The 25014-nt window shown below is 36.8% G+C and overlaps 4 protein-coding genes across 9 annotated transcripts; 3 read left to right on the plus strand and 1 right to left on the minus strand.

Annotated features, from left to right (window-relative positions):
- Nucleotides 430-2396, minus strand: LOC18777231 (diphthine methyltransferase homolog). 3 transcript variants are annotated; one of them, XM_020563400.1, is made up of 3 exons: nt 2201-2396; nt 1621-1944; nt 430-1426 (listed from the first exon to the last, which is right to left on the minus strand). In XM_020563400.1, exons 2-3 carry the CDS (start codon nt 1940-1942, stop codon nt 696-698), a joined length of 1053 nt encoding a protein of 350 aa, XP_020418989.1. In that variant the 5' UTR covers nt 1943-1944; nt 2201-2396; the 3' UTR covers nt 430-695. The 3 variants fall into 3 exon arrangements, with proteins under 3 accessions (XP_020418989.1, XP_007209322.1, XP_020418990.1); XM_007209260.2 differs by having other exon boundaries at nt 430-1423; nt 2201-2393; XM_020563401.1 differs by lacking the exon at nt 2201-2396 and having other exon boundaries at nt 1621-2192.
- On the plus strand, nt 6192-12259 carry LOC18776188 (homeobox protein knotted-1-like 2). Its single transcript, XM_007210891.2, has 5 exons — nt 6192-6757; nt 7082-7216; nt 7314-7443; nt 11603-11832; nt 11922-12259. The coding sequence occupies exons 1-5, from the start codon at nt 6338-6340 to the stop codon at nt 12078-12080; spliced, it is 1074 nt and encodes a 357-aa protein (XP_007210953.2). The 5' UTR covers nt 6192-6337; the 3' UTR covers nt 12081-12259.
- Nucleotides 13500-16504, plus strand: LOC18777580 (cysteine-rich receptor-like protein kinase 1). 2 transcript variants are annotated; one of them, XM_020564292.1, is made up of 6 exons: nt 13500-14463; nt 14569-14676; nt 14781-15131; nt 15221-15455; nt 15562-15706; nt 15898-16504. In XM_020564292.1, the coding sequence occupies exons 1-6, from the start codon at nt 13692-13694 to the stop codon at nt 16231-16233; spliced, it is 1947 nt and encodes a 648-aa protein (XP_020419881.1). In that variant the 5' UTR covers nt 13500-13691; the 3' UTR covers nt 16234-16504. The 2 variants fall into 2 exon arrangements, with proteins under 2 accessions (XP_020419881.1, XP_020419880.1); XM_020564291.1 differs by having other exon boundaries at nt 13500-14676.
- Nucleotides 16780-21768, plus strand: LOC18777824 (serine/threonine protein phosphatase 2A 55 kDa regulatory subunit B beta isoform). 3 transcript variants are annotated; one of them, XM_020564857.1, is made up of 14 exons: nt 16780-17072; nt 17550-17653; nt 17852-17959; nt 18098-18217; nt 18609-18800; nt 18896-18987; nt 19243-19361; nt 19655-19778; nt 19890-20013; nt 20219-20287; nt 20553-20644; nt 20762-20836; nt 21186-21265; nt 21359-21768. In XM_020564857.1, exons 1-14 carry the CDS (start codon nt 16982-16984, stop codon nt 21493-21495), a joined length of 1527 nt encoding a protein of 508 aa, XP_020420446.1. In that variant the 5' UTR covers nt 16780-16981; the 3' UTR covers nt 21496-21768. The 3 variants fall into 3 exon arrangements, with proteins under 3 accessions (XP_020420446.1, XP_007211239.1, XP_020420447.1); XM_007211177.2 differs by having other exon boundaries at nt 21189-21265; XM_020564858.1 differs by having other exon boundaries at nt 16802-17072; nt 17864-17959.

Here is a 25014-nt window from a genome sequence, read left to right on the forward strand (position 1 = left end):
ATCCTTAGAGCTATGTGCAAGAGGACCTCCACATGTAGAGAAAATCTTTCTTCACTTGGGTGAATCAAAATTGGAGATCAAAAACTTGGGTGAACCCAAAAAAAAACAGATTTCATTGGAAGGTGGCCCAAATGCTTAACAACTTTCTTCAGCCAGCAGGTCTGAATTTTATACGATCGATGAAAAATTAGGTTAAGTTCAAATTCTATTGAAGCCCACGGTATCATGCCCTTTCACGCTTTAGCCCAACTCCAACTTTTCTATTTTTGTCTTGTAGGAAAATTCAACCCAACTCAAGTACTCATTCTTGAGTCTGGACTTTTCAAAAAAGCAAAAGCAGGGGCCCCTGTTTCAGGGTTGCTGTCCGATGAGCTTTAGAAAATAGTAATATGTTAGTTGTTTAATCTTAAGATGACCAGAACTTACTTGAAGAAACCAATACAAAATCCACTAAAAACAATCAAGGTAGCAAAAGCAAACCCTGTTTCATGGGTAGATGTCTTAGCTTTTGTTCAGAAAGTAGTAACCATGTTCAGTGTTTAATCTTAACATACCAGAACTTGAATTTCTTATATTACTTAATACAAAGAAAAGATAGATAGGTTTCTTCACTAATGCGTACCGAACAAAGTACGAATGCCGAATCTCAAAAGTGACACCATTGGATCCTTCACAACTCAACTAAACAAATTTGCTCAAAGCACAGAATCCTGCAAAACACTTTCTGGCATCCACAAGCGAAGAAGCCGGTCATAAAACGAGCAAGTAGCAACTAAAGTGCTATTCCTTTTGCCTTCACGAAACGATTTCTCTCTGTGCCAGTCAGCTCCATATGCAAGTGACTCATGCTTACTGTATGTTTCAATTACTTCAGCTTTGTCCCCATTAATCTTGACAACTGAAAATCCGTTGTGCATACAAGCTGTCAAGACTAGACCACTTACAAATGGATGGTACTTGATCCTCCACACTCCTCCTCCTAGGCAAATTGAGGTTTCATTAACTGGTCTTGATATTGATCTTACATCCCATACCCTCAGGTATTCATCATAGCTACCAGTAAGTACGGTATTCGGGTCGTTGGGGTTTTTGACTATGCAGCAAACTCCCATTGTATGAACCTTGGTATTCTGAAATGCCAACTTGGAAGGGCAGTCTCGCAAATCCCAACAACTGAATTTGCAGTCATCTGAACCAGAGTATACTAACTGGGGTTGGTGAGTATCAAATGAAGCTGCCCAAACTTCAAAGTCATGCGCTTTCCATAGTTCTTGTGTCTCTAGTTGGGATTCCACTATAGAAGCTATCGAGACCGAACCATCCGATAGCCCCACAGTTATAGACGTAGCTGAAGGGTTCCAGTCCAGGCAAAGGCACATGGCAGAACTGATTTTTTCATCAGTTATCTCTCTCAAAGAAAACCCTGCTTCAAATATTCAAAATACCAGTTAAAAGATAAGAACAGTGATCATAAGCAGACTTATAGCTTTGCTGATTCAGCTTCACTCAAAAGTTAAAAGAAAGCTAACATATTTACATTACCAAAACTTAAAGAGCACATTAAACCTTTGGCTCTGAAATTGAACTAAAAGTACAATCTTGGGCATAGCCATACCATACCTCGTGCTTCATCTGAACAGCACTCAAGACCATGAATTCTCAAGTAACCATCAGCATCAGCTTGAGCAAGAAGAGGACTCACAGAGCCTCCAACCGGGTTCCACTTTATATCAAAGATACCCGCCGTTTCAATCCGGTGAAACAAATCAAGGCGACCCAAATCAGCATCAACATTGAAAAGTGATATGCTCCCAGCTCGGCTCGGCCGATCACCCTCTTGCAATGTGTACGTTGAAGCTGCCAAGACATGGTGGTACGAGTCGTGTGGACAAAATTCAACGGCGTCAGCATTGCCGTCTAAATTGCAATGTGCCACATCCATTCCTGTATTATTTCCGAACAAATTATACACTCGTTCAAGTTTTCAACGTCGACTGAGAATTACTTAGACATTTCATCAAACACGTTACAGGCACAACTTCGAGTGATTATAATGCATGCCAAACTGTGGCTTTGGCCAAATTAATTTCTCATTTTAAAGGGTGTTATAAAATAGAATATTGTAGTTAAATATTGAAAAATAAATCTGTAAGCTTGAGAGAGCAGCAGAATATAGGACCAAAGGAGAAGAAGAAGTTACCGTTGTTCGTTGGCGGTTGTTTCTTAACTACAAAGTGGGTACGTCAAACTGGAAAAGCGAGGTTGGGTTGTGTTTGGCTCGTGTGTGTTATTAAGCACAGAGTACAGACACGACTAAAGAAACAAAACCGGTCCACCCAAACACAGCCCAGTGATATATTCTAAATTCGAGTGAGCATAAATCAAACGTGAAAAGTCAGTGCTGCCCTAACTATTCTCTGTTATAGCAGGGTAGAATGGATATTTTATATTTTTCGTATTCGTGAATTGGCACCCCAATGCCAATGCTATGTAAACTTTTACACTACTTTTTGGGTTGGGCCTCAGGCTTGTAGCTTTTTCTTTCTTTTTGGGCTTAATGAAATAGAAATATAGTCCCCACCAAAAAAGAAACGTTCAAGTACTACGTTCTGGTCCAAAATAATATTCAATACTCCTTTTTTCTATTTCTTATTTTTGTCTTAAAAAAACAGAATATATAATCTTTAAAAGCTCGTTTGTGACTGTCTTTTTAGGAAGCACTTCTGCTCATACGTTCTTCTGAAAAAAAACTTTTCTTGTAAAGATGTTGAAATTTTCATAAAAAATCGAAGTGTTTATTGGAAAATCACTTGGGAGTGCTTCTTGAAGAAGCACATGGCATATACTTCTTCAGAAAGCGCTTCTATGACCCATAAACACTTCTAAACTTTTCTGTCAAACACTATCAAAAACGTTTTTAGCACTTCTAGAAGCACTCCCAAACATATCCTAAACCTCCAAATCCCTCGTCAAGTGAATGTACTTATGTCATGTCTCATATGTAGTCGTCAAAAATAATTTACTTGTTAAACGGTATCCCATAATAATTAATTTTAAAATAATGAACTCGACGAACATATTATGCTCCACGTGAATTATGCATAAAATGACTACTCTAAGTTTTATATCAATTTTTTTAGGGTGCCTCTAAGTTTGGTATATATGCATTATAGTAGTTGGATTTGCGGCTAGGGCTATTATTGTGTCCCTTTGCTTTTAATGAAAATAGCCAAAAGATGGGAGCTCTAAAATCATTAGTTGAGTATTTCAAGAAGGTTTGGGACAAAATGATCAAGCTAGAGAAATATACAAAGCCAAAGGCCATACATACTATATAATAATATGGTCATACGAATAGGAGCGTGTCGACATGAGAATTGCTTTGGGAGACATAAGCTTGTGGCGAATCAGTTTTATTCCGATGGGTAGGGTTTTTTAGCCACGTTTCTCAACCCTAATTCGGCCGTCGATCTACTTAGGTTTAAACTTTTACTTTAATCATCATTTTTAATGTTTCATTATTATATAATTCTTATAATTTGTTCTGAGAGTGAAAGTCGTCACGCTAATCTTGCATTATATTTGTATGATGTAGAAGATTGGCTGCCTTCATTTTCTGTTAAAAGAAAGTAGCATATGCTTTGCTTTGCTGCTTCATAAACAATAATTAATCTAGCCCGCCTTCGTTATCAAAACGTTTGACGTCTTTTGAAATATTCTCTTACCAAATAGTTTAAGAAAATAGAAAATAGAAACTATGTTTTCGAACTATTCCACATTTTGCTATAAGAGTTTGATATTCGTTGTCCTAATTGAATTTGTTTAATTTTTAGACCCAAAAATATATATATATATTGATTTTGTTTAAGGAAAAGGGTAGGTACGTACCTTCATTAATATGGTGCTAATTATAGGAGATTAATTTGATTAAACAAGAATCAATTGACAGAGAAGAGAATAAAAACATGAAGAAGAATGACGAAAGTGATCTGATTCTGCAGCGCATGGTATATCACTTCATTCTTTCACTAAAATTACTCCTCTCTCTCTCTAGTCATACTCTTGTACTGATGATACGTAGTGGGCGACTTTTTTTTTCTTTCTGAATTATCATATCATATATGCTTATAAGTATTTTATTCTTTTGCCTTCTTGACCACCTAAACCAAATAATCAATTCATACCTAAACTACCTTTGTTACACGTGGACAACACCAGGCTCACTCTTCTTAGGTCATGTTTAGCGACTAGGATTATATTGGATTAAGTTATAGGATTGGATTGTATTGAATTGCATATTGACACTAATGTCTTGGGTTTGTGTTGTGGCTTTCGAATCTTAGGTTCAAGGTCAAAGGGGTTGGATTAGTGGTATTATGTATCCCACACCTTTTTAGTAGGATAACTTATCCTTAAAAAAATGCACATAATAGGGTTATGGTGGGATTTGAATAAGCTAATCCAATCTTAATACTTCTTCTACCCACCAACTAAGGCCTTAGGGTTTAGTATACCCCAATAATTCATGATATTTGTTGATTGAGATTGGATTGGATTATGAGGTAGAATTGGATTGCATTTTATTGGAAATGATAACACTAATCTAATGATGTGTTTATTACTACACATGATTAAGGGGTTGGATTAATTGAAATGTGCTATTACATGGCTTAGTATAATCCAATCCAACTTAATCCAAATCTTTTGGTAAGATTCATAATCCTGCTACATTTGGCTCTAGTAGGATTAGACATAATCCAATCCATGTTTTTAGGACACCAAACATTTGACTAGGATTATAAATCCAATCCAATTACATAATCTAACTCACCTAACGAACGTTATGTCATATTTGTGTTCATGCCAAGTAATGTTCAAGATGAACATGTTAATTCGAGTCAGTGGCGGAGCCAATGCATGCCCAGGGAGGGCATGTGCCCCTCCTCAAATATTATTGTATGGATATTTAGTTATAGTAATATTATACAAATATTAAGAAATTCCTCTTAAATTCTTAAATTTCCCTTTTTTTAAGTTCTCTATTTTATTCTCAAGTCTAAATTTCTTTTGAGTTGTATATATTTTATTATTATGAATGAATGTTGGGTTATTTATACAAAAAGTAACAAACAGAGAAAGTAAAAGGAGTTTGAATTTTTAAATGCGCCCCTTCTCACTTAAATTTATGACTCCGCCACTAATTCGAGTCATTTTCTTTTGCAACTTGAACTATTACTCTTGATGTATCATTGATCATCTAACTCATTTCGTACACACCATTCATTGACATTACAAAAGAAGAAAAAATTTCAATATAAAAAATGTCAAATTTCGTTCACACCAATTATTGGTTGTATTGTATGATCCATTGGTATTTATGTACTGGTGCAATGCAAGGCAAGACATATATATATTTATATGTTAAAAAAATGTAATAAAATAGATCATGAAAATAAATAGTGTAGATGGGTCATGCCATGCAATGGGTTGAGAATTGAGATGGCCACTTTTTGTAGTTTAGTCGAGACTCGAAAGGGAAGTGACTTCGACGCTCTGTGCAAAGATTTGGACCTAGTCATGATCAGACAACTGAAAAGAAGTTCAGCTCAGATCAACAGGGCCAAGGCTCCAGTTTCTCCTTGTCCGTACGCCAAAATTTTACACTTCCCAATAGACCATCGCTTCATATATACAGTAAGGATCAATTTCTTCTTGCAAATAAATTCCTGTCTATAATTAGTTTCAATTTTTTTATGAGTTAATTTTGCATATATATTAGACCGATAAAGTAATATTTAGTAATTAATTATATGCTAATTATATTTACCGTATACATAGAGAATGAAAATAAATGCCAAATAGATTTTAAAAAAAAAAAAAATTATATAACAAAGAATTTATAACTCAAATAATTAACAACAGTTATTCATGCATTCGAAATTCTGTGTTGGAATCCCTCCTCCAACCCTATATCGTTTGCATGAAAAAAAATATATAATTTGAATTTGGCTCAATTATGTTACTTTACACGATAAAGATAGGTGACAACAAACTATTTTTGGGAAGCATTTCTCCGAGCATGGAATACTGGTTGTTGACCTTTTGACTTGATGTACAACTTCTACATATACATACAGCCCATTACCTACTTATAGTATAATTAATTAAACAATTAATGTGTGCGCTCTCAATGGCCTCACACTTCCACTTTCCATGTCTATAATCACAAGCCTAGCTCTGGTCTTTTTGTCTTTCCCTAAGGCTAAGCAGATATATAGCTAGCTCACCCTCTTCTCCTCCTCTCCTCCTCCTCCTCCTCCTCTTTGGAAAGCCAACAATGATGGAGGAACTGTACGGCCTCGCCTCATCGACGCCGGCTTCAGGTTTCAGCTCTGATCAATACTACTCTTCATCAATGGCCATGCCGGAGAATCTAACGGTTCCTGATCATCATCAGCATCATCAGCATCAGGTGGAGGTGGACTGCTACGACTACTACCACAAGAGCGCCTTCGAGCCTTTGGCGGCGGTTTTGGGCGACCGGATGCCCGGGCTGCAGAGGCCCGACCCCGTGTTTTCGGGTTGCTCCTCTGGTGTATCGGATGCTGCTTCGGCTGTGGCTGTTGGAATTAATAATCAAAGAGAAAGAGGAGGAGGGTGTGGTTTGGGAGAGGAGGTTTTGTGCGAAATGAATGCGAAGATCGCTTCACATCCTCTTTACCCCAAGCTTCTTCAAGCTTACATCGATTGCCAAAAGGTGGAGTAGCAGTTGCTCTTAATATATATACATATATATATCAGTTTGGTTGCTCAGAAAATAAAGAAATTAATTGGGTAACCAAAGAAAGAAAGGCAGAAGAATCTAAATCAAATTGAAAGCAAAACGAAAAGAGAAGACCAAGAAATTAATGATATGTGTTAAATCAGTCTCTCTAGTCTAGAGAGTCGAGGGTTTTGTGGTGAAAATTTTTCCACGAGGGAGATGAAGATGAGAACTACTAATTAAGTTGACTTGTTAATTAAATTGTAAACTGAAACTGTGATTAATTTGTTTTTGATTTGGCTCAATAAACATGTGTAGGTGGGAGCGCCACCAGAAGTGGCAAGTGTGTTGGACGAAATCAGGAGGGAAAGTGATCATCTAATTTGTAGGAGAAGTTCAACTTCAGCTTCAACTTGCATGGCAACTGCGGATCCTGAGCTCGATGCCTTCATGGTCTCTCTCTCTCTCTCGTTGTTTGTTTCCCTTGTTCTTATGCCTAATCTAATTGTTTTCTCTTTTTATTTATTTTTGTTGCTTAAAAAAAAAAAAGGAAACATACTGCGATATATTACTCAAGTACAAATCGGATCTTACGAGACCTTTCGATGAAGCAATAACCTTCTTAAACAAGATGGAGACGCAGCTCATCACTCTCTCCTCCAATAACACTACTACTCCTAGTACTCTCTCTCTCTCTCTCTCTCTCTCTCTCTCTCATTAATTAACTAAATCTTGTTTTGTTTTGTTTTTGTTTTCTGTTTCGTTAATATTTGTGCCTTGAAGTTATTACATACATAATCCCATGGAAACCCAGATGAGGAAATAGCAGTAAGTTAGCAACAGGCACAAGCTGTCTCTCTCATAGCCATAGGAAGGAAGAGAGCATACTGTAGTTGTTTGGATTCTTATACTTCCTAGGCTCAGTTCCCTTTATTGGTTCTCATTAGACAAATTAAATTAAATATTAAAAAAGCTGCTGCACGTCAAACAAACAAACGTTCAGTTTATTTATTCTTACTGACGAAACAAAATTAAAGCTTTCACGGCTCAGATATATATATATTTATATATATACACATTTGGCAAAATATATATATCACAGCAGAAATTTAGAAACCCTAAAAGAGATCCTTGTCTTGTATATCCCTGGAGGACTAGGTGTGCACCTGAGATTTCCTTCAGTGCTATGATGTGAATGTTTTCTCTATTATGAAAAGAAACTCGCTAGTACCCAGATAATTTTGACATCTCAAAATTACACCAATGACAGTATATATAGCAGTGAAGGTTATTTACACAATTTTTTTACTGTCTGTTTTCTTCAATGGTTTTAGTATGTAATTCATCTATAGCTTATTTATGTTATAAAGATGCTAACATGGTTGACCAGTTTCCAAGGCAGTGTTTTAAATTGTAATGTATGCTTGTTCTTTGTCACACTATAAGGCATAAACAGTCTAAGGTTTACCATTTGTCATGATTTATAGAGAATGGAAAATGAAATTAACTCAGTTAATGTACTGGTTCTTGCTCTAGCTAGGGCAAATTTATTGGGAAAATCATATATGACGTCTGCACGATAATAACGTCTAGATGTCCGCAAAGGATAATTTATGTATATATATAAATATACATGGGATGGGGTATATGTAGGCTCTCAGCCAGTAAGTGATTGGCCTAATTTTGGGTGCATACATCAATGGCCCTTGGTTTTTTTTTTCTTCATATGCTAGCACTAAACTTTCTTTAATGTGGATGCACTCCCTCCTAAAGATATCTCCATACTAAATCTTCAAGTTTGGATATGATCGAGTATGAGTTTTAGTGCATGCCATGGGGAAGGAATAATAAATTTACTTTGGGAAAGGCATTGTACTCGAAAGACTTGTTAGGAATATATAGTTTCAAATGGCCATCTGAAATAAACAACTTTTCTTGTATCCATGCCAATGCCATCAACACAATTAGCTTCCTTACAGAGTCTTTTGAAGAAGATTAAACTAGTTATATATATACATATATTCCTTTGATCACTGCTGATCTCCTACTTTTGAGGTTTGTGTATATACTTATATAATGGCTGAATCCATTCGATTTGTACTTGGTACATATGGAGTTTGTCGCCAACAAAAGTTATTTTAATGTTACTTTTTACAGATACAGTATGGTATATATGCTATTATTTTTGCACAGCTTTGAAAAAAAGCTGCTTTCATTTGAAAGTTATGGATTTTGTTTGGGACCTCAGGTGTGGGAAGCTTGTTTTAAGTAGTGGTTTGGGCATGCCAGAAAACTATATATAGTTTAAATTTCAAAAGGATTCATCGATCGCCTTTATGTATGGCACCTGGCTTGTGAAAGCTTCTGAACTGATCATGTGGTTTGAATGCTTTTCTAGTCAATTGCATGCTTGAGCTGGCTTCTTTGAATTTTCAATTCCTATGGCACGAGGATGCCCATGCAAGCCTTTCTGGAATTAGGCTTGTGTTTCTTGTTTGAATGTCTTTTCTTCTTTCTGTTTTTATTGGTAAATGTTCATGTTTGAATGGTGTTCTACAAGTACACCTTTATTAATTAGGGTTCATGTTAGGATAGTTATTCAGTTGTGTCATCACTCATTATATGATTTTAACCAGACCATAGGCTGATAGACCATCTTGACCAATATTAATGCCCAGAAAATAAATGTAATAATGTAGAAATCTCCATCATTCCTTGCTTAAAATGATATGTAAGTTGCAAAGGACCTGCTAGTTTAGTGGTTTGGAGCTTTTGCTCCTTCAAGAAAGGTCCTCGGTTTGAGTCTTATCACCCGTATAATGCGTGTAAATTTAGTATATGTTATCCTTCATTATTTGTGTTTGAACATTCCTTCTTGAACTTCGCCTTGCTTCATCGCCTAAAAACAATGAAACTTAGAAATTGATCTAGAGATATTTGATCAAATGTAGAAATTTATTCCCAGTAAAATGAAAGAAGAAAGGAAAAGAAGTAGCTGGCGCAGTAGTCAGTAGGCTGTGTATGCTCACTGTGCATGCACGAGAGGTGTGATATATCATTTCATGCTCTACTGTGCACCCACTAGCATATGCCTCAGTGAGGGCTTTGAAAATCGTGTATTATACTATTATTAGGACAAGTACAAAACAGGACATACGGCATATATACGGCATACGAAGGGTAAATTTGTCATTGTGATCATTGGGTAGGGAAGGAGGAGTGTATGTGGTTGACTCGTTGACCATGGACTCCCGCAGTTGCCGCTGCATCCACAGTAGGGTCAGCTTTTTAAGCATTCAAAGTCACTGGTTCAAGCTGCGGTTGCTCTTTCCTTCCGATATCTCTATCACCCAATGCTTTATCTTCCTTCGCTAGGTATGTTCTGTGATTTTCTGCATCCCTCTTTTTCGCAGTAAACTGAGTGTTCCTGGTATTCTCTACATCAATAATATTAAGACGTATTTTTCTATACTTGCTTTATTTATTTTTAGAATCTTTCCTATTGAGAGGGGTGATAATATGCTAAACTCACACACTACGTTAGGACTCAAACCCGGCATCTTTTTTGGAAGAACAAATACTTCAAACTATTACACTAGTGGGTGGTTTGCTTCTATGATTTATTTTAACGACATGACAATATTTGACTTTATTCACAGATCGACTTAGCCTTCATGAAAATTCATTTTTATACTTTTTTATCAACCACTTTTAGACATCTCATTCATGTACGTTATTATTATGTTTTTATTAGGGTATGCTTAAATTAAATGGGGGTTTTTTAAAATTGTTTTTATAAAATAGACTGAATTAATGGGTTCAGTCATTATGTTTGTACAACAATTATTTTCAATTGGATTTCCACTATATCCCCATGTTTGTACATGAACCTAGATATATAGAGAGTCCCAAAAGAAAATAAAAAAATAAAAAAAGGAAGGAAAAGGAAAAGGGAAAGCATGGGGATATTTTAATGCTTTTTTTTCTGCAACCTTTTCTCGGAACTGCAAGAAAATAAGAAAAGTTGGAAAATATATGTCTAGAGTTTTATAGGCTCCAGATGGAGTGATTGAGATTGGAGAGTGGGCAAGGGGTTTGGGGTTGGCGTGCATTACGGGTTACCTCTGAGTATGAGATTGAGTTGAGAGAAGAGACAGATCATCCAGTCCATTGACTGCATGCGATACGACACAACGAACTTGAGAAATATTTATTTTTATATATATTTTAATTCATTGTTTTAAAGTTTTCTTTTTCTCCTCTTCGGATGAGATAACGATTGATTGTCAGTGGCTGCTTTTGATTATTGCTGTAAATTTAGTGGACCCCGCCTTCCATGTAGCATGGCTTTATGATCCATCACATCCCTGGAAACACGACTTCCTGCTCTCCATGTGTACATGTGTGGATCGCATGCATGCATGCATGGCCTCATCTCTCATGTATGTCATCAATGGATGGATTGAGCTGATTGGTGGGTTCATGGGGCCCAGTACTTGGTCCACTGGTGGTCCCCATCTCTGCACCCACAATCCTGTTTTATGCCCTTTTTGGATTATGGGGCTCCATGTCCCATGCTCTCGCATAAGTCTCTCGATCTTGCTAACAAATAAAAGGATTAATTCGAACACTATTTGGGTTGGTGGAGACTGTTTATGATATTGAGACGTAGCAATATTTTGCTAGGTGATCCTTCAATTAGTAACGGATTGTCATTGTATGCTCTAATTATTATTTTGTTTCATTTCAATCTTCTTGCTCAGTTTTTGCTGAAATTAACCAATTCCAGAGGGTTTTGTTTAAGGCATGAAGGTGACGTTCGTGCATTTCAATTTGCAGACGACGGTGGTGGTTCATCTGATGAAGAAGACTTGAGTGGAGGAGAGACGTCTCCACGAACAGGCGAAGAGCACGAGCTCAAGGACAAACTCCTACGTAAATACAGTGGCTATATAAGCACTCTCAAGCATGAATTCTCCAAGAAGAAGAAGAAAGGGAAGCTCCCGAGAGAAGCTAGGCAAACCCTCTTTGATTGGTGGAACCTTCACGACAAATGGCCATACCCAACGGTAACTCCAAAACAAAACATATATACTAGCATAGCTTTGATCAATTTTAGACGGTAATTAACATCTGTTTCGTTATTGATTTGCTGCAGGAAGCAGACAAAATCTCGTTGGCTCAGGTGACGGGATTGGATCAGAAACAAATAAACAACTGGTTTATAAATCAGAGGAAGCGCCATTGGAAGCCATCAGAGAACATGCAGTTTGCTGTCATGGATACCATTTATCGACCTTGTTTTACCAAGGACTGATGACTTGCCATTTACAGTTCCATCTTTACCATTTTGTACATGTTTGATCATGAACATGACCATTTTTGGCCAATGCCAGAAGAAAATATGCTTATGTACTTTGGTTCTCCTAACTAGGGTCGACATTATTTAATCAAATACTATAATGTTTAATGTTGTGTGTTTCTTTTTTTGGATCATTTGCTAGGGAGGGGATGTTATATTGAGTTGCTTCAAGATTGTCTTTTACATGAATTGAACTCAAGTGCACTAGAGAGGGGGAGGGGGAGAGTTTGGCTTACTTTTCCACTGTGATGCCACTCTATGTGCATGTTTAATGTTGTGTTTAGCTTGTGTTAACTTAGGATTTTTTCCTTTTGGTCGTAGTTAGTAAGAGGGAGGAGGGGGGTTTTCTCGTGCAACCAAAGTGACTTGGGGGTTCAAATATGAGACTAGAGATCTGCAAACTTTTTTCAATGAGCTAGGCTCGATTGGCACGTCAACTTATTATTAAGTAGCGGTTGGAATTTAAGATGGGCTAAGTTCTCATAGCTAAAGCATTAAATGGCCTGTATCATTATCTTGGGCTGAGGCTTGGGCCAGTCGCGGGATCAGACCAATGCTGAAGTACTGGTTTTAAAAATAAACAAGGCATCCCCAGTGGTTTGTAGTTTTCTGTATGGTGCTCTCCCCTCCCCCTAGCGGCTGTATATGCATGCATGTTTAATGCCATTAGGTAAGGAAGAATCTGATCTAAAGAGAAGGCAAGGAAGAAACACAATAACTTCTTTTATTATTAATTTCAAAACCCAAATCACGTTTATCACAAGTCTGATTATTAGGATAAGAAATAAGGAAACAGAAAAAGTGCAAATGTTAGGTTGCAAGTTTGCAGAGCTTTCCAGGAAAATTACAAGAATGCAGCAAGCAGATGAAACAATTTTTAAAAAAAATTTCTTTAATATTCTTGTGGTGGCTTTGCTATTTAATAATGGGAATTAAGGAATTAACATATGATAATTTGCGCCTGAAATTTTTACTCATGTTCCTCATGCAGGAAGTAATCATTAACACAGAGTGAGCGGGGCCTTGTTTCTTTTAGGCAATCAATCCTGTTTTCACCATCATGTCAGACATTATATTGAAAAGAAAAAACTACAAAATCAAGGTGCTTAGCAGCATGGTAACATGTGATTGTTTATGTGAAATGATTTAGGTCAAAGACAAGTTAGACAGCCAAATACAAACACTTTTTTCTACTTTTGATGGTAAAAGCATGCTGAAATTTCAGCTTTGGTTTCAGAACCATTGTATGAATTACCTTATTATAAATTTAGAACATGTATGGTTGTAGGGTTTAAGCAAGTTGGGTTCAAAAGATTCTGGGTCCTTAAAAAGCGTAAAAAATGCTGCACTGAGGCGGCTCATTCTTGGCTTTTAGCTTCAAATTGAAGCTCCCATGCATGAAAAACGATAAAACCAGACGCTGAGGCCTCAACAACCCCATCTCCCCCCAAATAAAGAAAACAGAAACAATTATCCATAGAGATTAACCCGTTGACCAAATTCCTCTGTTTTCCCCTGTTCTATCTCAATTTTGAAACAGAGGAAAACACAGCCAATTTGAATACCATGCGATTACCAATCTTAACCCCTCAAAGCCCTATTTTCACATTCCTTATAATCTATGCTTTCCTCTTCTCTTCCTCTATTTCAGAACCCCGAATCTCCGAGGCCGGTCGATTCTGTGGACATGCCAAGCATAACTCCAGCAGCAACTTCATTCCAAACTTCATAACTGTAATGGACTTCATCTCCAATGATGTCAATGCAAAACGCTGGGGTGAGTACACTATTGCGTCACCTGCACCGGAGGTCTACGCCTTTGCTCAATGCTACGATGACCTCTCACCTATCGATTGCGCCGCTTGCTTTGCAGTGTCTAGAACAAAGCTCCCTCTGTGCCTTCCCTCTACCTCGGCACGTATATATCTTGACGGATGCTTTCTTGGCTATGATGACCACGAGTTCTCCCACCAATCTTTGGATGAAGAGCACAAGAATGTGAAGTGTAGCGGCTCAGCAATCGATGTTTCGAAGTCCAAAACAGAAGAGTTTGCTAGAAAGGTTGAGGATGTGATTGGAAATGTGACAGAAAAGGCCGTGAGCCATGAAGGGTTTGGTGTGTTTGAGCAGAGAGGAGGGGTGGAGAATGTGTATGCATTGGCACAGTGCTGGAAGACAATCAATGAAAGCGGGTGCAGAGAGTGCTTGGAAGAAGCAGGGGCTAGCCTCCGTCGGGAATGTGTGCCTGGGGTTGAAGGCAGGGCTATGTTTGCAGGGTGTTATCTGAGGTATTCTACTGAGAGGTTCTATGGAATTGAATCTGATTCAGAAGATTGTGGTGAGGCTGGTTTCAATGTTTCTTTCTCTCTCTCTTTTGAATTTTTATGTTTGCATTGGGTTTTGATAAAGCGGTCTCTTTTTCTTGTGCCATGTTTTTTCTCAGTTAAAGTGGAACATATTGTTGCTACAATTTTATCTGCCATGGTCCTTTGTTTGCTTGCTTTGTTTGGAGCTGTTATGGCCTACAAGAGATTATCAAAGAGAAATGAAGGTAAACAATGCCTTGAAACTATTCTCCTAACTGCTAAAAACCTCTATTTTCTTTTGTTATTTTTCTACATTTTCTAAGTTGGTTCTTTTTCCTTCTTCTCTCAGTGTACAATGGTCCTATTCAGATATCAATTTCTATACACAAGAATAATCTGAATTTCAAGTACGAAATGCTCGAAAAGGCCACCAATTTCTTCGATGCCTCGAGGAAATTAGGCCAAGGAGGAGCTGGTTCTGTGTTTAAGGGAGTTCTTCCAGATGGGAGAACTGTTGCAGTTAAAAGATTGTACTTCAATACGCGGCAATGGGTGGACGACTTCTTCAATGAGGTGAATCTCATCAGCGGAATTCAACACCAGAACCTTGTTAAGCTCTTAGGTTGCAGCATTGAAGGTCCAGAAAGTCTTCTGGTGTATGAATATGTACCCAACAAAAGCCTTGACCAAGTCCTTTTTGGTGAGCTGCCCAACCCTAGTAGAAGCAGTTCTTCAAAACCAACTTCTAATTTTTTTTCTTTTCCATTAATAAAAGTTTATCTCATGCAGATAAGGACACACTGCATATTCTAAGTTGGAAACAAAGATTTGATATCATCTGTGGAATTGCTGAGGGGCTTGTGTATCTTCATGGAAGTTGCGGAGTAAAAATTATTCATAGGGACATAAAAGCCAGCAACATTCTGCTTGATGAGAATCTCATTCCAAAAATTGCTGATTTTGGGCTTGCCAGATGTGTTGGTCCTGATAAATCTCATCTTAGCACAGGAATTGCGGGTACATTGTAAGAAGAAATGACTCCCAGTAATTTTGTTCCACCTTTTAGATATGTTTACACTCAATTACGGTAGAGCCATGGGGTAAAAATTAATCTGATATTTTCGTTGTAGGGGATATATGGCTCCTGAATACCTTGTCCGAGGACAGTTAACAGATAAGGCTGATGTTTATGCCTTTGGTGTTATGGTTCTTGAGATTGTGAGCGGCAGGAAGAATCGTGTTTTCGCAGAGGGCTCAAGTTCAATTCTCTACGCTGTGAGATTCACATCCCTGGTGCATTATTTGATTGGAGCTCTAAGTTTGGACAATGCAGACCTTATCAATAGAAAAAGAATTCCTTTGAACCAAACTGCATGGTTATCATTCATTGTAAACAAAATTTGCCCAACATGCTTAATGACATGCATATTTTTGTTTGTGTGTTTTCTTTTTTCTTATGGCATTAGGTTTGGAAGCATTACAAGGCAAGAAATATTACTGAAGCTGTTGATCCCATCTTGAAAGGGGGATTCCCGGAGAGAGAGGCATCCGATGTACTTCGAATCGGGCTTCTGTGCACACAAGCTTCTCTTGCAGTGAGACCATCTATGACTGAAGTGGTTCAGATGCTGACTGATAAAGAATGTGTCATCCCTTCACCAAAGCGGCCTCCATTCTTGAATGCTAGCATACTTAGTTCAGATGTCTCCAGAACTTCTATGAAGTACTTTTTGTCACAACCAATAGATGGAGAGGGGTCTCCTCCTCGAAAGTCGTTCACCGCTATGCCCTGCAACGATTGAAGCATCTGAACCAAGGTATAAGATAGGATGCAACCTGCATCTGTAGTGGGTGAAATGCTTGAATTGAAAGCTTTGTAATTACAATCAATGCAAATTCTTGTAAATAAATGAGGGAACCTTGTGTTAGACATAGAAGATTTTGCAATGTAGGCTAGTAGATGTAGTTCTCCTCTTTTTCTCTTTCTTTGTAACTTATTTTGGTTCTTGTGTTTGTGTCCTGTGATGAGTAATTTCTTAATGAGACAGTCACACCGCCACGTGATGTTACTAATCCACTTATGTTAAAGCACGTATATCTATATATTAATACTATATTCTATAATCCATTCATATTACAACACGTAAATTAGTAATAACACGTGTCTATACTATCGCTTAGTAATTTTTTTTTTTTTGTTCGAATCACGTTAGTAGTTTATACAATTAAAACAAGAACAAAAGGAAAAAAAGTTTAAACGCCCCTAATGTCAACGGCATGCAATGCAGAGAGAGAGTTATTGGGCCTTAAAATGTGAAATTTTGGGATCACTATACAAACCAACGGCCCAAATGTTAAAATTTGGCGCATATCTGGAAAATCATTTCTGTGGGAATTCGAGTGGTTGACGGAGAAGAGGAATCTCGGACTCAGACAGATTCAATGATCATGAGTCTTACCCTCAGTGAACAAGAACTTCTCTGATTCTATTCTTATGAGTGCAAAGACAAAACCAAGCGAACACGAACGTCGTCGTATTGGAAGCCAGCCATGACTTTGAGCTCTGACCCTCCCGCTCCTCTAGACTGGAAATTCTCTCAGGTGTTCGGCGAACGAGCTCCCGGAGACGACCTTCAGGATGGTTAGACTCTCTCCCTCTCTCTTTCTCTCTCTATACATGTATCTATATGTGTGTGTTGTGCTCTTGAATTCATTGAAATGCTTAATTGGTTTTGTTTTCTTATGCTGTGTTTGGTTACTGAGAAAGCTCAGGAATAGGAAGATTAATTGCTCTAATTTTTACTTTCTTGCTTTTCTAACATTTATACGACCCTGAGCTGTGGGTTAGTTCAACTATTTTTTCCTTTTGCTGAGGGGGGTTCCATAAGCTCTGTTTTAAACAGAGAGAATGCATAAATTACTTGAAACCTATGGTTTTTGGAGTAAAAGTTGATTTTATTGTTTTAAGTTTTAAGTGGGAATGCCGATGCCGCTTTTAATATTTCAAAGATTCATTTTTTTATCTTGGCCGTTTTCAGTTTGTTTCGTATACATTTTTGTAGAGAAGTAAACAAATAAATTCTGCTCTTGACTCCTTATGTGATGCTCTTTCCTGTAGTTGATATGATATCTGCGATAGAATTCGACAAGAGTGGTGATTTCCTTGCTATTGGAGATCGAGGTGGCCGCTGCATAATATTCGAGAGGAAGGATGGGAAACATGTGAGAATTGCCTATACACTTTTGAATCAGTCGATAAATTTTAAATGGATACTTTTCAAATATGCAAGAATTTTTTGAATTCACTTGGGGCTATCTTCCTTGTTAGGCTGGTGGCTGTGTTGGTTTGTTTTGGCATCTATTGTTGGATGAAATTGGGTTTACGTTCTTTTTACCCTTAATTATTAATTGGCTTCTTAGACTTTAAATCAGCATCATTCTCGACATGAGCTGGAGCAGTTGGATTTCACATCCACCCAGCATCCTGAATTTCAATTTAAGACTGAGTTTCAAGGTCATGAACCCGAGGTATGTATTAGAATCTTGTTTTTTACAAATGCAATGTATTATGGTATGTTTTGATGCATGTTTTGAGTATACCAGTGCATATGATTTGTTTTGTGCAATGCTGATTATTATATTATCATGTTATTACCTTTTACTCAGTTTGACTACTTAAAGAGTGTGGAAATTGAAGAGAAGATCAACAAAGTAAGATGGTGTGCAACATCTAGTGGATCCCAATTCATGCTTTCAACAAATGACAAGACAATAAAACTGTGGAAGGTACGAAATCTAATGATGAAATCATTTTAACTTCAAGTGGTGGACACTGAGATTGATGGTAGTGTAGGACTTGGATTTGTTGGGAGTGGGACAGATATGGTTAGTTTGGTCATTGATAAACATCTGCTTCTAAGCAATAGAATTGTGTTCTTGGGTGAAAAAATGCATGGGAAGATTGGAAATTGGAAAAATTAAAGTGCCAAGTCATTATACATGAAAAAAAGAACACCGAAAGCGAGGATAGAACATTTTTGTCTTGAAAATCATTGGTAGTTTGCATATTTTATTGTCTAACAACATTGAATAATCACAACCACACTAGTTCCATATACAACTCTGTTAATATTGCTTGGGAAATGTTAATGTGGTTGCTTTCTGGTTTTGGGATCAGGTCAAGGAATGCAAGGTGAAGAAAGTAAAAGAAATGAACGCTCATCCATTTGCATGTTTAGATAACATGCTTCTGGCTGAAAGGAGTTTCGTCAGTAGGGAAGATAAACCAGCTGTTGTGAATGGCTATCGCCAGGAATGGATGGAGACGATCGCTAAGAATGCCTCACCATCTCAAGACATGCATTCCAAGGTTGATACCCACAGTTTAGTAAAGCTATTTTTTTTTATTACTCTTGTGCTGTTAGAATCAGTTTTTCACAGTGCACAAGCTTATTATGTGACTAGGTAGCTGACATGGAAGACACTGCTCATACAAGATGCCGAAAGGTGTATGCTCATGCTCATGATTTTAATATTAACTCCATCTCAAATAATAGGTAAAGTTTTGTGGGTATCTTTATCTCATTTAGTTACTCTTCCTCTAGCTAAAAATTTCCTTGCACATAAAACTTAGGCTATGAGAGAAGCTATCTTTGTTTATCCATTATGCAGACACGCCTCCTTTACTTGTTCTTAATTTGATTACTCTTATTTGTTCTCCAAATTGCAGAAACCATTTTGTAAAGTAGATAGTTATACACTTGCAGATGTATGCTTCTTCTAAGAGAAAATCTGTTTTAAACCTTGTACAGTGATTGTGAAACATTTCTTTCTGCGGATGATCTTAGAATAAACTTGTGGAATCTTGAGATCAGTGATCAGTGTTTCAATATCCTTGATATGAAGCCAGCAAACATGGAGGATCTTACTGGTATTCTATCCTCTAGTCTTTACATCTTATAATTTCTGTGAGCTTATATATACATACTAGAACATGCTATATTATCTTCAAACTTTTTTTCTTTTTCCTTTTCTTTTCTGAATGACGATCTCTACCAGTTGTGATCTTATTTTTGTTTAGTTGTGTTGATTTCATGCTTTTCCATGACCAAGATATAAGTCACAATTGTGGAAAGATGATTTGAATTCAAGAAAATGTTTGCTCAAAGGGCAGACGTACGTCGTTGTTTTGTAATCTGCACTAATTGATAAACTTTTATTCAGAGGTCATAACAACGGCTGAATTCCATCCCATTCATTGTAATCTGCTCGCATACAGTAGCTCCAGAGGTTTTATTCGTTTAGTTGACATGCGGCAGTCAGCTTTGTGCGATCACAGTGCAAGAATGTGAGTCTAATCAGAGTTTCTTCTCATTTTTGTGATCTGTGTATTATTAGTTATTAACTAATGCACAAGGATGTTCTGATACTTGTTATTTGGGATTGGAGGGATTGACAGATTACAAGATGGAGATTCTCATGGGCTGAAATCATTTTTCACAGAAATTATTGCATCCATTTCTGATATGAAGTTTTCAAGGGATGGACGGCACATCTTAAGTCGTGACTACATGAATCTAAAGGTATTTTATACTGGTTGAGGTTTACTTTGAGAGTTTATAGTTTAATTTTTATTTAAGGACGGATTAAATGAGATGTTTTATAAATTTATTTGTGATGGCATTTTTAAAATTCATGTCCTGTTATATGAGTTTAGTTAAGCAGCGCTTACCCTTTTCAGCTGGTGTGGATTTATTTTGATTGATGCTTTTGTTTTTTTTGTGTTAGCTCTGGGACACGCATATGGATTCTTCACCAGTTGCAATATACAAGATTCATGAGCACCTGCGCCCTAAGGCAAGGAAAAGAATGACTGTTTTAACTCCAAATTGGAGATTTTTTTAATTTTTTTAAATAGATGTATGGAATTATGTTCATGGACAATTGGAGCATAAACTTTCAACATGAAATTTTCTCCATGTTAATGCTTAAACAACCTGTGAACTGACCCATGCAGCTGACTTATGGTATCTTTAGCTTTTACTTTTAAGTCTAAACGTGCAACCTTGCGTACCCATATCTTCGTAGTCCCTACAGCTGACAGCTTTTTTCCCCCTTGCAGTTATCTGAGTTGTATAACAATGATCGCATATTTGATAGATTTGGTTGCTGCTTCAGTGGAGATGGACTTCATTTTGCAACTGGATCTTACAGGTATGTCCTTTTCACAGGATGTACTCTTGCATATAAGTCCCAGTACTGGTATTGTCCGTCAAAGTTGCGCAACTTGTGTTTGCCCAACTGTTACAACTTTCTTTTATTTTGACTTAGCAACCTAATGCGCATTTTCTCCGGTGGAGATGGAAGCGAAGGAGCTACAATAGAAGCTAGCAAAACTCCCAACAGGTATGCTCTCCCTAATTCCCCTCAAATTGTAAATTTTGGAGTTGGTGTAATCTAACCTTATAGTCAAGAGGGCAGGGTTCTATTTTGCAAATTTTTCTTTTTAGTGAAATGGTCTCCATGGACATGAATGATTTCCTCTACCCCTCCCCTGAAAAGTGAAATGGTCATTTTGCTCTTACAATAAGGAAATAGCTACAGTACTTGAGAGTTGGAATTGTGAACCAATTCCATTGTCACCTGGAAAATGTACATAATTTCAGTGTTATACAGTATGCAGGTTCAGTTTTATTTCTTGTCTGTATCTTATTTTCCCTAATAGTTTGTTTTACTTCCTTTCTGAACTTTAAAGCAGGAAACCACTTCTCCGGACTGCTCCAAGGGCTAGGAGGTCATCCTTGAGCAATCTGGCACGAGGATTTTACCGGCACGGTTGGGGTTCTCAACCTCATTATGTTTCTTTGCCTTCTTCAGACTCGAGTATATCTATCTGCAGATTAAAACCTGTCTTTTCTGATTTTTCAGGGCATGAAAATTCAAGCTCGGGCAGTAATGAAAGTAGTTACGACCTAAGCTCCAGGCTACTACATTTGGCATGGCATCCAGAAACAAACTTGATTGCTAGTGCCGCTGGGAATAGCTTGTTCATGTATTATTCATAGTTGTGTGTAAAGTAAGCACTAGAGTTAAACTTAAGAAATGTGATTGTAAAAAGGGTCTCAGCTTTTCCTATAAAGTATGCAGTAACTCAAGGTCCTACCCCCCTTGTTTAGCTTAAGCCAGTAATGGTCGACATGGGACGGTATAATTGTGATTAGACACCGCTAATCTTATGTTTTTCGTAGTAGGCATGGTGTATTATTGTTAATAACAATCCCTAAGATCTTGTGAAAATCTATAAAGTAAAGATGGACAATCCTTTCCCTTACTGTTTTAGCCAAATTGAGTTACCAAAAATCTCAAATCTTCAAGATCTCTAGACTATTTTTTTCCCTTCAAGGAAATCATATCAAGAATCATGAGAGGCGTTATACCAAACTAAAATGAGATGTTAACTTTCAACGAATGTCTTTACGTCGGAAGTTATGTGCTCGGATTCTTTCTCCCGAATATGACTTGTATAAAAAATGTATATAAAAAAAACTTATAGACCATATCTTTATCTTTTCTTATAAGCAAATCAAATGAACTTCTCGACCTATGCTTAAGGAAAATTTTAAAAGATCAAAATTTTAAAAATTAAAAAAGAAACTACAAGCATATTCCCTTTTTAATGCTTTGGACAAATGTGTGTATGTGAACACACATATCTTACGTTACATATGCATTACATGCCACAACTACCACACCAAGAGATAAGCTCAAGAGTATCAAAACATTGCAACTTGCAGACTTGTTTATTATTTGGGCAGCTCAGACAACGCTGCCCCAAATCCTTCCTTCTAGGCACCAAGCTGCCCGTTGCCCGAAACCTTGGCTCCAGGTTGCCCTAGAAGACCTCAGATCCTTGATAAAAACCAAAGCAACCCCTTCATTTTCATAGCCAGCCTCTTTCGTTTTCCTCCATTCTTCTTCTTCTTCTTCTTCTTCTTCTTCTTCTTCTGTATGCATTAGGTTATAGGTTTTTCTTCTTCTGTAAATATTGTTTTATCTGACTTCACCATAGTTATTTATCATCTCTCTGTCTTTCATCACTTGGGATGCTTTTAGATATATAGATGTGTGCTAGTAGATGCTTGATTAAGTTTGTGATGTTCATCATTTTTTCTGAATTATTTTCACATACATATAAAATATATATATATATACACACACACGTGTGTGTGATTGTTAGAAGAGTTTACGTGCAAAAATCTTCCATCCGCATGCAACAGTTGATGGGCAGAGCGGCCATGTTTTGCACAGATTGAATTCTGAAATTGAGTACTTTTTTTATGTGCTTCAATAAGCTGCTTGCTTCTTTAAGAGGTTAATGTGATCTCTGCAAACCTCTTTGGATGTACTAGCATACATACATTCATACATACATGATATAATTTTCATACATTTCCTCCATTATAAAAATCGATATATATATGATCATATTCCAAGTTGGTCCTTGTTTGTTGGCCTTTATAGGTTTCTTAAAAAGTCGGAACAATATTAAGAAATCCTTTTTTCTTTCTAAAAATAGCTCGTTAAGGATCGCATAACAATTTGGGGGGCTTTCCGAAAATGGCATGTGTTTCCAAATGGTTGGTTTCCATGAAAAAGCATTTGTCCCCTGTTGACCGAAAGTGACCCAAAAGAAACTGCCAAATGGGCTTGAAGTTACACGTGCCCTAAAAGGATAGGAGATTGAACAAGTGCATGGGCCGCTGCAGAAGCCCATCCAGCTCTGTTTGGACTAATTGGCCCCACAAACTTTTTTTCCTTAAAAAAATTTACTTGTGGAGAGGAGTTTGAACTTGAAACTTCTTCCAATTAAGTGGACTAGAGATTTCACGACTATATATTTCAACAAAGAAAGCTGAGATTAACACCATCAAACTAAACTAATACATTTTTGTTGTGGTTAACTAATATAAAGTAGAGATTAACCACACCAAACGAAACTAATACAAGAGAAACTTACCATTCTTTCAATCTTTTTCCTCACCTAAATCATTCTTTCTATCTTTTTTCTCAAGAGATGTAGAATAAACGAAAACAAAATGATGTGTAATGTTGTTAGATGGATAAGCCTCTATGAATGCTTCGCCGCTCATCATTTCTGATTATAACGTTACACTATACCAAAGCCTCTCACAAAAGTTGTGGTCTCAAAATCAGTAATCCATCCTGATGCCCAATTGCCCATATTAGCCTTAGGTAGGTGGAGGAATTACAAAAAGAAAAGTGAATTTAGGTTTTAGCCGCAAAAAAAATTTTATTTTTGAAAAAAACCAAATTTTTTTTCAAAAAGACAGAAAAACTCCTTAACTTTCAAACCAAAGACATGCAAATGTAAATGATTCCTTAAGAAATCCAAAAATAAATAATTGCATTTTTGTCCATTTTGACTTCTTTTAAAAATTGCTTTCTTCTCTCGAGAAAGCATGTGATCAAAATCACCAAAATATATAGTCCTCTTTTATATTTATATTGTCATCTATCACAATTGATGACAAACCCTAATTCACGAAGAACTTCAAACAAGTAGAGGAATTAAAAGCCTCACACTATTCCATGCTTCATCTCCACAAGGCCATGCGTTCATTCTGGTTTTCTCAGCGCAAGAATTACATGCAACATTGATGGATCCTTGTAGGGAAGATTTCAGAAAACACTCGCAAATTTGGCAAATCAGTTGTTAGTTGAGAGATCTATTAATTACAACAAATTCCATTACTTTTAAGAAAAACCTTTTGCATCATAGATCTGATCAGATGGTCTGCATCACAGGCCTGTGGATGGTTTTACATATGGATGTTACTGAGGATAAAATTTGAGGAGGTTAGGTAGCCATTGTATTCTTCGACCCATTAAAAAAGGAAACTAGTATTTGACCCAAAAAACAGAGGTTACTAGTATATTAAGTGTAATAATAATAGTTATTACTTTTATAGAATTTTAAACATCCTTTGTACGTATAACATGAATCAGAAACCAAGTCGGATACGATTTGTTAGCAAATTAGGGAAGATTATTATAGGCTTGTAGGTAGCATTGGTACAATGAATAAGAGAGATTTGAACTTAAAATCCAAGTGTTCTGCACTTTTGTTCACTGTAAATACAAGTGATATAAGAGAATAACATACAAAACATTGAATGCATGAATAAACACACCTATTCATTTGAGTTACAAACCTAATAAGGCTCGTGTGGTTTATAGAAATAAGACTTGAGGATGAGAAATTAATTGTTTTCTCATGTTTAGTAAGTCCAGATATGGGAAATGGTTAACTGGCACATGGGAAAGTGAAGCCCTCTTTCAAAATTGAGTATTGTTTTCTCTCCTCATTTGGAAAATGAGCCAATATTAAATGCACATTTTTCATGATCATTTTGTTCCCATTAACAATTTAGAATTATAATATAATAATAAATGCATGCTTTTTTATTTGATTTAATATGGGTATAATTGAAAAACTATACAAATTTTGTTTTCCTTTCATACTCAAAACAAACATAGGAAAAGAAATAAAGTGATATCTCCGA

Source organism: Prunus persica, chromosome G5 (genome assembly GCF_000346465.2).
Source record: "Prunus persica cultivar Lovell chromosome G5, Prunus_persica_NCBIv2, whole genome shotgun sequence".
Lineage (NCBI taxonomy): Eukaryota > Viridiplantae > Streptophyta > Magnoliopsida > Rosales > Rosaceae > Prunus > Prunus persica.